The following is a 15,882-nucleotide window of genomic DNA, read 5'->3' as shown; positions in this document are numbered from 1 at the left end:
AGATCAGTTTTTACCATCTTGCACATCATTTTGAACACAACGAAGATTGCTGCCTACTGGGTTTTGTGACTGTTCACACCTGAACAGAAAGCCTGTGGTACTAAGGCAGTGGTGGAAATGTTGTAGCTGTCTCAAATCAATTCAGATGACTTCTTTGGCCACCTAATCATCATGGACAAGTGCTAGTTGTATTTCCCTGAGACAAAGGAGCAAAGCAACTGGTGGAAAAATATGGATTTGCCATTGCTGAAAAAGGTGAAGACCCAGCCATCATTGGCAATGTAATGCTAAATGATTTTGGGGATTGCCATTGTGTGGTTCTGATAGATTATGCTCATAAGGGGCAAATCATCACAAGATCATATTACAGAAATCTCCTGATGAACTTGTGACAGGGTGTCAAGGTGAAGAGTCATTGGAAGCTGTCCAAGTGGGTGTTTCTGCTCTGTGACAATGATCCAGTTCATTCTGCACTGTGCAGTCATATATGCTGCTGCTTTGGGTTATCAAAGTTTTCCTCCACCACTCACCCCATATTCTCCTAACGTGGCAACCACTGACTACTTCCTCTTTTCTTGGATGAAGAAAGTATTGTGTTGCAGGTGTTTCCAGAATGATGTGATTTTAGTAGCTGAAGACTTCATGAATGGCAAAATGGAAACTTTTTACAACCAAGGTATGTGCCAAGTCATCCATGGTTAGGAAAACTGTTGCACTGAAGAGTGAAAATCCAGAGGAGGATTAACATCATCACCATGTTTTATAGTCACGACTTCATTTTTATGAGGTGATGATTACAATTTTATAACTACCCCGGTATATATCAGTATTAAATTCATAGTTTTCTAGGTTGGGGTTGCGTTTACACTACAAAGATATTTCCATCCTTTTCTCATCTAATGTAAAACTGGAATAAAAAGTACCTGAGGAATGCCATGCCATCAGATATTTATTATAAATTATAGAAGTTATAACAAAATATTTGTGATTAATGAGTCACATTTCAAATTGATCATGTCATACAAATACAGGAGAGTGGTGATATATGGGGAATATAAACTGAAATGATCACATAGCCTCAGTTGCATGTCAAACTAAACTAAAGCTTCAAATCGTCAAACAATGGAAAATCCAGGATGGAATGTAAGGATCTCTCTCTCTCTCTCTCTCTCTCTCTCTCTCTCTCTCTCTCTCACACACACACACACACACATACACAAAGCAACTGAAACCATGCAGCAGTGTGCTGTTTTCCTGTGAAAAATATTTGCAAAATATTCATACAGCCTATAATGGAATACTGTACATCTGTGTGGGCTCTATTTCAGATTAGACTAACAGTTGAAATAAAGCATATAATGAAGAAGGGAAGCAAAAATTATCATGGGACTGTTTTCCTCACAGGAGAGTGTAACAGAAAGTTTGCAAAATGTGATGCAACAGACACCTGAATACAGCTATCTAATATCTCACAAAAACATACCTACTGACCTGGTTTGCAAAGTAGAACAAATAAATACTCTTTAATATGTACACATTGCTCCTGTTGTGACCATCAAAACCAGAATAATTACAGCTTTCATAGAAACATTCAAGTAAGCATTCTTCTCATTCTGCATTCTTGAACGGCATGAAAAGAAATATTAGTAATAGTTCAATTAAAATAAATAAAATAAAAAACACTGCAGTGCACTTTACAGTGATTTTGCACTGTGTGTATAAAAGTTACCATGGCTTTAAAACATATTTCATTTTTATTTACCAGTCACCAGTACTTTCATACACCTCTTTAGATGAGGCACATTTGTTTAAAGGCAGTAACACTGTAAACGTGACTCACAGTATCGTATGCTTATAGCTTTACTAATATTTCTATTGGTTTCACAATGACAAGCTCGATACATACATACTATTTACATTACTAGATTTGTTACACATCTGAGATAAAGCACAAAAATAATAGTACAAAAAATTATTTATTTACTTTACTGTTTTTATTTTGCAGTTAGAGTGTCCCTCTACTTCTTCAGATTTATATAAGTGCACGAGAAGAACTTAAAAATACTATAAATGGCACGCAAAATATGAGGGATCAAATACAGCCTTAATGGAAATATAAATGTATGAAATACGCTCTTTATGTACCATGGCAAAATTGTGTAAATGTACCAAATCACTAGCAAATTTTAGCACAGATTCCGCAAGATCTCTGTGATGGACAAAGTATAATTTCAGGAATTCAAGTTATAAATCATTCTGTTTTACACAAAACTCACATGTATTACAATATCTTGTATTTAACATACTAAAATACAACTGTAGTATGTTCTAACATAACTCAGCTACATGATATTGCCAACAACTACATGAGCAGCAAACGGGGAACTGCCTGCTGTATATATTCAATATTACATTTTGTACTTGCAACTAATGATGCAAAAGATACTGCCACTCTAAATAACTCAGTGGCCATTTTCATGTGCATGGCTCATGTTTGGTATACAGTTCCATCAGCTCCTCATGCCAACCAAGTTCCTTGGCAAGTCTTGTAACCCCTTCAATAATGTCACATGTTACGATAGTGTCATGCTTCCTCATACCAAAGGAGCCAACTACATCCCTATTCAGCAATAGCCGTGGGACATCACGTGGCACTTCATCAGCAATTGCTGCAAATGGGTATACCTGGAAACAGTTACAACTATTAACAATCAAGGATTTGCACCTGGAGCAATTTAAAGCATAACAATCTGATAAAACACTCATATGAAAGATGGATATCAGATAGAGAGTCAACAGCAAAATCCTAAGGTTATTAAATACATTCGTGAAAGAGGTAACTTGCAAATCCCTGATCCAACCCATTTTTGGTTAATGCATATCAGTCTGATACCATTACCAGATAGAATTAATAGAGGAGAGAGAAAAAAATCACAAGGTTGGCATATTTTGTCACGAGATTGTTAAGTAAGTGCAAGAGCATTACTGATAATGTAACCTCCCCTTTCTTTGCCTCTTTTGACATTAACAATAATTCATCCCTTTTATTAACTGTTTAACTCCATGGCTGTGGATTATATTATATGGACAAATACAGCAACCAGTCACTTTTTTATGTATTTTTTATATTAATTTGCAGCGATCAGACATGGGTGGGGATGCTCAACAGAGAGAACACACTTCTACAACTACATCTACTTCTATACTCTACAAACCACTGGGAAATGCATGGCTCAGGGTAAGTCCCATTGTACCAGTTACTATGGTTTCTTTCTATGCTATTTACTTATGGAGCATAGGAAGAATGATTGTCTGAAAGCCTCTGGGTGTGCAGTAATTATTTTAATCTTATCCTCAAGATACCTATGTGGGCAATACACAAGTAGTTGTAGAATACTCCTAGAGTCATCATTTAAAACTGGTTCTTGAAACTTTGTTAATAGACTTCCTTGGGATAGTTTATGTCTATCTCCAAGAGTCTGCCAATTCAGTTTATGCAGTATCTCTGTGATACTCTCCCATGGATCAAACAAACTTGTGACCATTTGTGAGGCCCTTCCCTATTAGTCCTATCTGGTATGGGTCCCACACACTTGAGCAATACTCTAGAACTGGATGCACGAGTGATTTTTAAGCAAACTCCTTTGTAGACTGATTGCACTTCCTCAGTATCCTACCAGTAAACTGAAGTCTACCATGTGCTTTACCTACAACTGGGCCTATGTGATCATTCCATTTCATATCCCTACAAAGTGTTACACCCAGGTATTTGTATGAGTTGGCCGATTTCAATAGTGACTCGCTGATGTCATAGTCACAGGATACTATGTCTTTTTGTTTTGTGAAGTTGACAATTTTACATTTCTGAACATTTACAGCAAGTTGCCAATCTTTGTACCCCTTTGAAATAATATTGAGAAATGACTGAATATTTATGCAGCTTCTTCCAGACAGTACTTCATTACAGATAACTGCATCATCTACAAAAAGTCTGATGTTACTATTAATATTGTCGGCAATGTCATTAATATACATCATGACCAGCAAGGGTCACAACATACTTCCGTGGGGCATACCTGAAGTTACTTCTACATCTGATGATGACTTTCCACCTAAGATACCATGCTGCATCCTCCCTACCAAAAAGTCCTCAATCCAGTCACAAATTTCACTTGATACTCCAATAAGCATAGGAGTGGTGCTGAATCAAATGCTTTTTGGAAATCAAGAAATATTGCATCTACTTGACTGCCTTGATTGAAAGCTGTAAGTATGTCATGTGAGAAAAGTATGGGTTGGGCTTCACATGAGAGATGTTTTCAGAATCCAGGCTGGTTGGCACTGAAGAGATCATTGTGTTCAAAATACCTCATTATGTTTGAGCTGAGAATATGTTCTAAGATCCTGCAAGAAATAGATGTCAAGGATATTTTGTTGATCACTTCTACTATCCTTCTAGTAGACAGGTGTCACCTGTGACTTTTTCCAAGAGATGGACACAGCTTTTTGTTCGAGAGATCTACGATAGTTTATAGAGATAAGAGGAGCTAAATCAGCTTCAAATTCAATACAGAAACTGATAGTATTTCCATCGGGCCCTGGAGCTTCATTCAATTTTAACAATTTCAGCTGTTCGTCAACACCAGTGACACTAATACTTATTTCAGTCATCTTTTCAGTAGTCTGAGGATTAAGCTGAGGCAATTCTGGGTTTTCCTTTGTAAAGGAACATTAGAAAATGGAGTTAAGCATTTCAGCTTTTACTCTGCTACCCTCAATTTCAGTTCATGTCTCATTCGATAGCGACTGGAAACTAGCTTTCGTACCACTAAGAGCCTTTACATACAACCACAATTTCTTCAAGTTTTGTGAAAGATTGTTTGACAATATTCTGCTACAGTAGTCACTGAAGGAATCACACATTGCACTGTTGACAGCCAGTTGGATGGCAAGCACCAAGGACTTATTAATAAAATCTTCTCGGGCTTTCAGCAGCATCATGTCCTGGTTGCTGGTGTTTTCAGATAATTTTATTTTTACCGCTTCTTTTATGGTACTATCCCAAAATCCCTTTGTCCTACAATGGCAGACATCGTGTTGAATAGAATTTCTAAAGCTAGTTCCATCAAGGCTGATTTGTCAGGATAGTGTAGGCGTAACTACCTCGTGTGTTCTGTTCGAGTTTTCTCCACAATGTGTACTGTTTGGCCACATAGTAGCAGCCACAGTGGTATGGTATTTTGTACACTCCAGACATTCTAAGTCCAAGATCATCCTTCATAGGTGTCATGAGTTGTCATATTTTTGCTGAGGGCCTGAACACTGATCAGATGTTGTGTCTTTTCATGAACCACCTGATCTTTGCTGACACTGTTCTCTTCTTCAGTGGTGTTTTTCCTGTATGTCTCACCAGAAATAGCCTGTCATACCTGGCGGTGATTGTAGCTGTTTTCCCGGAAGACTTTTCAGAGGTGGCCCAGTTCTAGTGGCAGATTTTGAGTGTCTGAGATGACTTTAGCACAGCGGATGATGATGTTCAGATCATCACATTTTTGTACTGGATGATGGTGGCTGAGAGCATGATACTGATCCACATGTTTAAGTTTACTGTACACACTTCAGCTGAGGTGTCCATTGGTTTTCCAGCAAATGAGGACATCAAGGAAGGGCAATGCACCATCCTTCTCTACCTCTATTGTAAACTTAATGTGGTCGTGAATATTCTAAGAATTCTCTAAGTTTTTCACATCTAGCCAGATGATATAAGTGTCATCAACTTAATGATAAAAGGAACTTGGCTTATTGGGAGCTGTGTCCAAGGTGATGTCTTCAAATTTCTCTATAAAAAGGTTGGCTATCGATGGAGTTAATGGACTTCCCATTGCCACACTGGCCATCATAAAGAAAATATTATGATATAAATGTGTGCTTAAACAATTCCACAACTGTATTATCAAATAACTGGGATAGAAGATTTATGCAGTTTTTGAGAGGGAAATTCATAAATAGGGAGACCACATCAAAACTGACCATTATATTACCTTGCCCAAGACACAGATGTTTAATTCAATTGATAAAATCATTGGTGTTCTTGATGTAATGCACACAGCATCCCCATATAACTTAAGGAGGCTGGTCAGATGTTTTGCGACTCTTTCAGTTGGTGAACCAATAGTGTTCATATGAGCTAAAGAGGAGAACCTGTTTTGTGAATCTGTGGTAGCCCATAACATGTAGGTGGTCTTGGTGCCTAATGGAGGAGATTCTTAATAACAGCTTCTTCCAATGATGACCATTTCAGGAGCTCTGATGTCTTCCTCATTATTCTTGATTTTGGGTCCCATGGCAGTTTCCGGTCGGTACCTTGAGGACAAAGCAGTAGAAATAAAAATATCTGCAAATACCATCAACAAGGATGGCGGTTTGCAGTTCAGCACAGCAAGGACTCAGTCATTGTGAGGTTGAAGTGGGTACAATGGATGCGGAACATAAACACTACTACAGTTGGCAAGGAAGAGGGCACCAGCAATGTCGCAGCCAGCAGTGCCATTACATAACAGCTAGGCCACGGCGACACGGTAGTCATATAGCACTTGACAATGATCGAGGAGAGCTTGGTTAATAGCTTGTGGAATTTTAACCACCTAACGCGGCTGAAAGCCTGAGATGATTTTATTAACTCATATCATGGTGAGACCATTATTCACACAAGGACATGTTGTAGTGTCAGTTCCAACCTGCAGTGTTCTGAGAAACTAGTGTATCAGGAAATCATTCAGATGGTGCATGTGGTGAAACCATATCACAGAGCACATTCTGCAACAAGATATTGTGTGTTGCCAGTAGACACCCTTGCCTAAGCTCATTCATCCTAACTAGTAACTTGGTGGTTGTCATGCCAATGTAAAAGGCCGAATAGTGTCTACATAATAGCTAGTATACGCATGTGTCGTTTAATGGGTGACTCTCCCTTTGACAGTATATGTTTTTGCCAGTTCCAGGGCTGGTATAGGTGGTGGTAGCAGGGTGCACAGGGCAGTTTTTATGGTGGGAATGGTCACAGGTGTAGGAACCATAGGGTAAGGAATTGGCCGCAGAAGAAGCATAGGATTTGACAAGCATATTGTGGAGCTTGGGAGGGTAACAAAAACCTATTTAGGTGTGATGGGCAAAATGTTTGACAGAAGGACCATCGTAAGACTGAAACTGCACTGCATTATTCCCACATACTTTCTCTCTACTCCTCCGCTTGTGAATTCTTATCCAACTACTCATGCCATCTCTGGAGCTTCACTTCTGGATGCATCTTTTATTAACATGTCGTACTTGTGTTTGTGTTTGCCAAATTAAATTGAAATATTTGGCTGCCTCTTACCTCCAAAGATGTACCAATGACAATAAGAAGATCAGTCCATAGAACATCATCTTGGTACAAGAAGAAACGGTCTGGTAATGCCTCTCCAAAGAAAACAATGTCAGGTTTCACAAGACCCTGGAAGTAAGTGTACAAATTCTGACTTCATTGTAACAGTTTTTAATTATTTAGAATAGTGTGGATCAATACACATTACAGATTATGTTATTCACACAATGAATAACTCATAAACGCCATTCTCATCAAGAAATGCTATGTGCAACAAAAGATAAACTGAATTACAAGTAAATTCATTCAAAAATTAACAGGTATTACATAATCAAACTTACTCATTATTTACTGCATAGACAGCTCAGTTTTTCTAATATGTAGCCACAATGGTACTGTGATTAAAATTTACTTCTCATGGATTTTCATGGTAATAAAAAACTATGAGTGAATGCGCAATGTGCACGTAATGGTATTAACTCTTCAATAGTTCATAATATCAACGTCCTGCAGTAGCAAATACAAGGTGTGTGAGAAAAGTAATGAGACCTACAATACTATGAGCAACCTGGCAATTCTGTGTTGTTCTAATTGTATAGACTGGTGTGTTCATCTTTTCTAGCTGCTCAACCTGAGTTTCAGCTCTGTACAGCCATCATGTGATTTCTGAGAGCACCATCAGAAAAAACTGTGTTTCTGTTGTGTGTTACAAAAATGGAACAGCGATATTTAAAGCAACGTTATGCCATCACAAACTTGAGAAAACTTTGAAAAGTTGAAACAGGCAGTGGGGAACAGTCCTTATCAAGAGTGCAAGTCACTTTTGGAAGGTGGGAACACACTGAAGATAAACATTGCTCAGGGAGACCATCAATTTCAAAAACTGATGAAAACGTCAAACATGTATGTGCTCTTGTGAGATCAGACTGACATTTAACAATAAGGATGATGGGTGACCTGTTAAAAATAAACACTTTCACCGTACATCAAATTCTGACCAAAGATTTTCACATGCAAATGATTTGCACCAAAACAGTGCTGAAAAAACCTCACAACTGAGCAGAAGAGCAATCAAAGAGGTGTGTGCTTTGATCTTCTTGAGAGGATTGCCAGTGACCATGAATGGTTCAGTCGTGTGATCACAGATGATGAATCCTAGAATGTTGAGTATTATCCTGTGGCAAAGTGAGGAGTGGCACACTGAGACTTCTCCTCGATCAAAAGAAAGTTTGAATGAGCAAATCAAGGATCAAAACAATGCTGATTTGCTGTTTTGGACAGTTGGGGTGTCATGCACCAAAACATTTGTTCCTGCAGGACAATCTGTCAACCAAGTGTTTTACAAAGATCTCCTTGAAAGGCTCAGGAAAAGGGTGAATCAAATGAAACTGTACATTGCAAACAAGTGGATGCTGCATCATGTCCATGCCCCATGTCACATGGCCACTTCCATCACAGAATTTTTGACCTCAAAAGACATTCCTGTCATTCTAAAGACCCTCTATTCACCTGATCTGTGAGCTTGTGACTTTTTCTTTCCAAAAATTGAAAAATGTCTTAAAAGGACATCATTCTAGGACTGGAGAACATACAAAAGAATGTGACTGACCTGTTAAAGGCCCTACCAGTTGAAGCCTTGCAGCACTGCTATCAAGACCGGGAACAATGACTCTGCCAGTTTTAGCTGCTGAAGTGAACTGCTCTGAAGGGGACAAGATTGTTAATTGAAAAAAATAAAAACTTTGGTAGATAAAAAATATCATTATTTTTCTATCACACCTCATATTTTTAACAGTAAATGCTTTGTTTTTTTTTTATGTCCGAATAACATAAAAGTAATTTGCATTGTATGTGACTATATTTGGAACTGGAAAATCCATCTTTAGACAGTTTTTATAAGTCTGTTGATAGATGCCTCATATTGCTGGAAATCATTGGGGTGATGCCACTGAAAATGCTTCTGAACATCCAAGCCATCATGTCTGTGAAGATGCACATCTCTGAAAAGTGCTATTTATAGAGAGAGATATACAGATATACTTTCCATTCCCTTGATCCATAGTGAGGAGATCCTCAAGAATGTACAACATATCACAAAAACAAAATTACATTTTACAATTTGTCACATAGATCCTAAGAGAAACAGTCCTCAAGGAAAGTCAAAGATCTGAAACAATTTTCACTTAAAAGTTAATACAACACTCACCACAAACATGGAAATTTGTATACACTGAAGGGGATAAGATAATGTTACAGCACTTATTTACACAGACTGCATTACTGTACTGAGGATGCCAGATGTCAGATTTTATACGACACATTAGCTGATACTATTAATAAAATATACATCAACTGTTTCTATTAAAAATTCATCATTATAGTAGAAGGAGCTGACCATCAAAAAATTCTTTATACTTCTCTTAAAGTGCGCTTTATTAGTGACTAATTTTTATGGCTACATGGAAACTTACTATAAAAACTGTTCCTGAATAATAGACACCTTTCTGCACCACAATAAATAAGTTTAAATATTTAAAAACACAGATGATGTGACTTACCGAACGAAAGTGCTGGCAGGTCGATAGACACACAAACATACACACGAAATTCAAGCTTTTGCAACAAACTGTTGCCTCATCAGGAAAGAGGGAAGGAGAGGGAAAGACGAAAGGATGTGGGTTTTAAGGGAGAGGGTAAGGAGTCATTCCAATCCCGGGAGCGGAAAGACTTACCTTAGGGGGAAAAAAGGACAGGTGCACACACACACACATATCCATCCGCACATACACAGACACAAGCAGACATTTGTAAAGGCAAAGAGGCCTTTTTCCCCCTAAGGTAAGTCTTTCCGCTCTCGGGATTCAAATGACTCCTTACCCTCTCCCTTAAAACCCACATCCTTTCGTCTTTCCCTCTCCTTCCCTCTTTCCTGATGAGGCAACAGTTTGTTGCGAAAGCTTGAATTTTATGTGTATGTTTGTGTTTGTTTGTGTGTCTATCGACCTGCCAGCACTTTCGTTCGGTAAGTCACATCATCTGTGTTGTCCTTTTTTGCCCCTAAGGTAAGTCTTTCCGCTCCCGGGATTGGAATGACTCCTTACCCTCTCCCTTAAAACCCACATCCTTTCGTCTTTCCCTCTCCTTCCCTCTTTCCTGGTGAGGCAACAGTTTGTTGCGAAAGCTTGAATTTCGTGTGTATGTTTGTGTTTGTTTGTATGTCTATCGACCTGCCAGCACTTTCCTTCGGTAAGTCACGTCATCTGTGTTTTTAGATATATTTTTCCCACGTGGAATGTTTCCCTCTATTATAGTTTAAATATTTATGTAGATTACACTTATTTCCAGTATTGGTTCCACTGAGCTTTTGGTCTGGAAAAAAAAGATATACTACTTTAGTGTTATGTCAAGTATGAGCATATGTTGCATTTTGCAAATGAAAATGCTGGTTAAGTGTACTGCATATAGCAATAACATTAAACAAACAGTATTCATTATACAAACACACAATCACACTCCATGGCCTCATTACTAATAGAGTATAATACATATTGTGGGGAAGCAAGGTTGATCTTCTCTCTTATAGTTATAAATGCACTGTGTAGTAAGTCTATGCTGTTGAATGATTTTAATTGTGATACCAAGTGCTTCTTCATGATGTCCATGCCCATTGCAGCTGCATGATGTCATGATAATTGTATAATAATTATAACAGAGAAACACATACTATTCATTTACACAAGCAAGCACACCTCACACGCACAACTGCTAACTGGCAGCTCGGGCCAGAATGTTAGAGCTACTGGAATTGGCGGTCATGTATGCATGAGGTGTGGTTGCTTGTGTGAACAAATGGTGTGTGTTTCTCTTTTTTTTATGAAGGCTATGGTCAAAAGCTTACAGGTAAGTGCCTTTTAATCATGCCTGTCTGCAACTCAGCATGTTATCTTTACAGTAAGTAGCAATCTATCTTTTCCTATATTGTTGATATTCCCACCATGAGTTTCCATTGTTTGATATATTATAATAACTATTTTATTATAATGTTTCTATCATTAACTTTTGTTAGATGGAAAGAAATAACACCCACAAAATTTCAAGAAGGTGAGGTGAGGAATTTTGAAGTTATTAGGTTTTTTTCGATGTTTTTGACAGCCAGTAGGAAATTAAGATAAAGGGTTCATATTTGACAAAAATGTATAATCTGACATATAATACATATTCAGCAGATTTACTCTTCTCTGTGTATAGATTGGAATGAGTAAATTCAGTAAATATTAATGATATCAAGAGTTTGGTAAAATCTAGAATTTCTTAGTATTACTCAGTTTGATACGAACTTACACTATTGAAAGATTAATATATTGTAGGGCCAAAAAGGTAACAATGTGAGGTGGCTTTTGACTATTGTAATGTAAATATTTTAGCCACCATCGACTTGTGAAGCATCTCTAACAGCATGCAAATGTTCACACCATGTCTTTAACAAATTCTATTAAAATTTATCTTACTTGATAGGATGACACACTATACTGTGCTTCATTTAGCAAGAGATCCCCTTTCAATAAAAAATATATCTGACCATTGAAAAGTTGCAAATTTGACTGCAAGGATCAGTTATAATAATAAGAAGGGGTTTGATTAATAGAGGCACTAGTGAACACCAGCTTTTCAGAACAGGGTGGTCTCAATGCCATCCATGCTGGTGTATGAAATCTACCCCTGTGGACTACCAGAGAAGGAGTCTCATATGTTTGCAAGCTCCAAAACTGGGTAAGATAATTTTTTATTACTCCAATATTGAAACAATTTGAGAGTGAAGAGGCCTTGGTCATAATATATGTAAAATAATCAATTCAGGAATATAATCACAGAGTTTCAAGAAAGTGCACTGTATGCATTTAGTAGACAATAGTGTACCTCTTTCTAATGTGAACTTGTATTACAGAGCTTTCTTAAGGAACGAGCTGCAAGTCAGAGGCAAGACACCTGAAAGCAGCCTACAGCAGGAAACCCATATGAGGAGACTGTTTTTTGTGTTATTTTTCTGTGTTAATTACAGTAGTATGTGAAGTGGGAAACAAGTATAAATGCCCTAATGAAACACAAATGAGACTAGGCTAAATCACTGAACAAAAGACAATTTCGTTTAGTAATAATTTCTCCAAAGAAAATTAAAAAAGATACTTCCTAAAACCTGCCATTTATTACATCCCTGCAATATTTTCAATGTGCAATGCTGTAAAAGCCACTTGGAGATAGGTTCCCAAATTCAAAACTGATCATGGAGATCTTTAAATAATGATGAAGTATTATTTTATGGCCATTTTCTGTTTTTTAAAGTTGAAATCTGAAATTGCATAACAGTCACGTGGCACTACAATTCAGTTTATGGCAGCTCTTGTTTTCAGATTTATATCTGCTATTTATTTTCCAAATATTACCTTGAGAAGCTGGTGAAAAAACTCATCTATGGGGATAGCAATGTGCATCTGCTGGCAACAAACAAGTCAGAACATTTTATTCACTGACTTTACTCTAAGATTGCATTGGAAATAAATACCTGCACTTTCAAGTGGCGTATTATTTTGAGGGCTTGAGCTTAGCAATATTTATGAAATCATGTATAATTACACAATACTTGAAAAATTTATAATATAAAGGCAGCATAAATGTTATATTAAAATGTGGATGTGCCAACTTTGTGGATGAAATTACTAATTAATGAGAAATTAACTTATAAACCTTCAAAGCCTGAAAAATGTAACACATCAAAAAAAGTTCTGCAACACCCCAGTTCCCAGAACTCCTCGGGATAGACATTGACTGTGGGTATTGTATCACAGACACAATCCCTTTAACTGTTCAGAGATGTCACTAAACCCACCTAAGATGTAAACAACCAAGCATGAGCAACGCCTATTAGACGAAAGGGGTCTGACAGCTGATCAGTTCCAGTCATTCCACTAGGAGGGAGGTACATGGCTCGTGTTGTCTGTAGTTCATCCATGCCTAGGTGGTCAATACCACAGTTTGATTGCATTCGCATTGTTACTTTGTGCCAGGAAGGGCACTTAACGAGGGGAGTGTCTAGGTGTCTCGGAGTGAACCAAAGCGATGTTGTTCAGACACGGAGGAGATACAGAGAGACAGGAACTGTCAATGACATGCCTCGCTCAGGCCACCCAAGGGCTACTACTGCAGTGGAGGACCGCTATCTATGGATTATGGCTCGGAAGAATCTTGACAGAACACCACCATGTTGAATAATGCTTTTAATGCAGCCACAGGACGTTGTGTTATGACTCAAACTGTGCGCAATAGCCTGCATGATGCGCAGCTTCACTCCCAACGTACATGGTGAGGTCCTTCTTTGCAACGTCAACACCATACAGCATGATACAGATGGGCCCAACAACATGCCGAATGGCCTGCTCAGGATTGGCATCACGTTCTCTTCACCAATAAGTGTCGCATATGTCTTCAAACAGACAATCATCAGAGACGTGTTTGGAGGCAACACGGTCAGGCTGAACGCCTTAGACTCACTGTCCAGAGAGTGCAGCAAGGTGGAGGTTCCCTGCTGTTTTGGGGTGGTGTTATGTAGGGATGACATATGCCACTGGTGGTCATGGAAGGCTCTGTAATGGCTGTATGATGTGTGAATATTATCCTCCGACTGATAGTGCAACCATATCAGCAGCATATTGGTGAGGTATTTGTCTTGATGGATGACAATTCGTGCCCCCATCAGGATAACGACATCGCTCGAGTAGAGTGACCAGTATGTTCTCCAGACATGATCCCTATCGAACATGCCTGAAATAGAATGAAAAGGGCTGTTTATGGACGATGTGACCCACCAACCACTCTGAGGGATCTATGTCAAATCGCCATTGAGGAGTGGTACAATCTGGATCAACAGTGCCTTGATGAACTTGTGGATAGTATGCCACAACGAATACAGGCATGCATCAATGCAAGAGGACATGATACTGGATATTAGAGGTACCTGTGTGTACAACAATCTGGACCACCACCTCTGAAGGTCTTGCTGTATGGTAGTACAACATGCAATGTGTGGTTTTTATGAGCAATAAGAAGCACGGAAATGATGTTTATGTTGATATCTATTCCAGTTTTCTGTACAGGTTCCGGAACTCTCGGAATCGAGGTGATGCAAAACTTTTTTTGATGTGTGTATATGGATATCATATTTACAATGAAATGTGGTGCCAAGAATTTTAACTCAAGCACATCACTAGTCACTGGTGTTGAATGAAAAGTTAAGAAAGGTAGAAGGAAATTTATGCTTAAAAATGCAATTAAAAAATTAAAAAACCTCTGAGCAGTCAGCAGCAAAACACTGAGCTGTGGAAAGGAGGACATGAAAGATGTTTGACATAACTTCAGATGTGTTGTAGGCCATGCACTAGATGCAGTTTTTCCAAGAAAGTTAATGAAAGATGGACAGACATGCAATTGTTCAATTACAATATTACAAAATTGCTAAAAGGGCAGGGGCATCTGCATTACAGATTCAAACGAAACTAAATTCTTGTTGGCATACAAAGGCTGGACAAACTCCATAAAATATTAATATAAAAAGAAATAATTATTATTTTTAAAGTATTTGAATAACTATTCATTTGAAATGTAGTGATTTTCTTAGTAATTTTTGTAAATGATTATTAGGTGGACTAGAAAGTAATGTCATTTCTGGGCATGTCAATATTTGTTTGTCATTTATCAGCTCATTGTGTACTTCAAAGTTGTGCCAAATACACTTTACGGTTAGAGTAATTGTAATAAATAACTAAATCTTAATTTTTTCTTTTTGCAGTTTATGGTGAAATGGCCAGTCAAATACTAGAAGAGGTACATATGTGTTGTATGCTTTTTGTGTTTCACAAAAATAGTAATGCAACAGTTGCTACCAAAAATCTTTTTGATGTTCATCCAAGTGCATTAGACTTTCATAAATGCCAATGGTGATTTTCTAAGTTCAAATCCAGTAATTTTGATCCTTCTGAGCTATCAATCAGGAAGACCAACCATTTAGACAATGACAATTTAAGTGTGGAAGTGGAAGCAAATCCATGTGAGGCAATCAGGAACTGTCAAACACTCTTAAGCAACCTGGGTGACCATACAAGAACATTTGCAGCAGACTGGTAATGACAAATAAAACCAACTACTCTAGCACATGTGAACTTATTGCTTCAGTGGCACAAAAATGCAAAAGTCAATGGCTCCCTCTGAATGAACCACCATGCAGTACAGTTAAGCCAGGTCTACACCCCAAAAAGGCACTTTTGCATATCTGTTGGAGTATTCCATGGATTGTTCATTCTGATGTGCTGAAACCTGGACAAGTTGAGAATGCAGACATTTGCTGTGAACAGCTGAATTGAGTACATCAATCTTGAATTGAAAAGTGTCCAGCAATTGTCAACAGAAAAGGTGTTATTATGTAATATGATAATCCAAGACCACACAGCGCATGACAAGCCCTGGCAAAA

The 15,882-nt window shown here is 38.0% G+C and overlaps 1 protein-coding gene across 1 annotated transcript in view; it reads right to left on the bottom strand.

Moving 5' to 3' along the window:
* Nucleotides 1-1,721: 1,721 nt before the first annotated feature.
* LOC126253447 (NAD-dependent protein deacetylase sirtuin-3-like) overlaps nucleotides 1,722-15,882 on the bottom strand; it is a 75,195-nt gene continuing 61,034 nt past the window's right edge. Inside the window, exons 6-7 of the mRNA XM_049954793.1 lie at nucleotides 7,376-7,492; nucleotides 1,722-2,685 (exon numbers count right to left, since the gene is read on the bottom strand). Of these exons, the coding sequence (XP_049810750.1) occupies nucleotides 2,476-2,685; nucleotides 7,376-7,492 (327 nt within the window). The 3' untranslated portion in view covers nucleotides 1,722-2,475. The remainder of the gene's footprint in view (nucleotides 2,686-7,375; nucleotides 7,493-15,882) is intronic.

This window comes from Schistocerca nitens, chromosome 4 (assembly GCF_023898315.1).
Source record: "Schistocerca nitens isolate TAMUIC-IGC-003100 chromosome 4, iqSchNite1.1, whole genome shotgun sequence".
Taxonomy (NCBI): Eukaryota; Metazoa; Arthropoda; class Insecta; order Orthoptera; family Acrididae; genus Schistocerca; species Schistocerca nitens.
The sequence above is the reverse complement of the archived record's forward strand: the minus strand, read 5'-3'. Positions and strand labels throughout refer to the sequence as shown.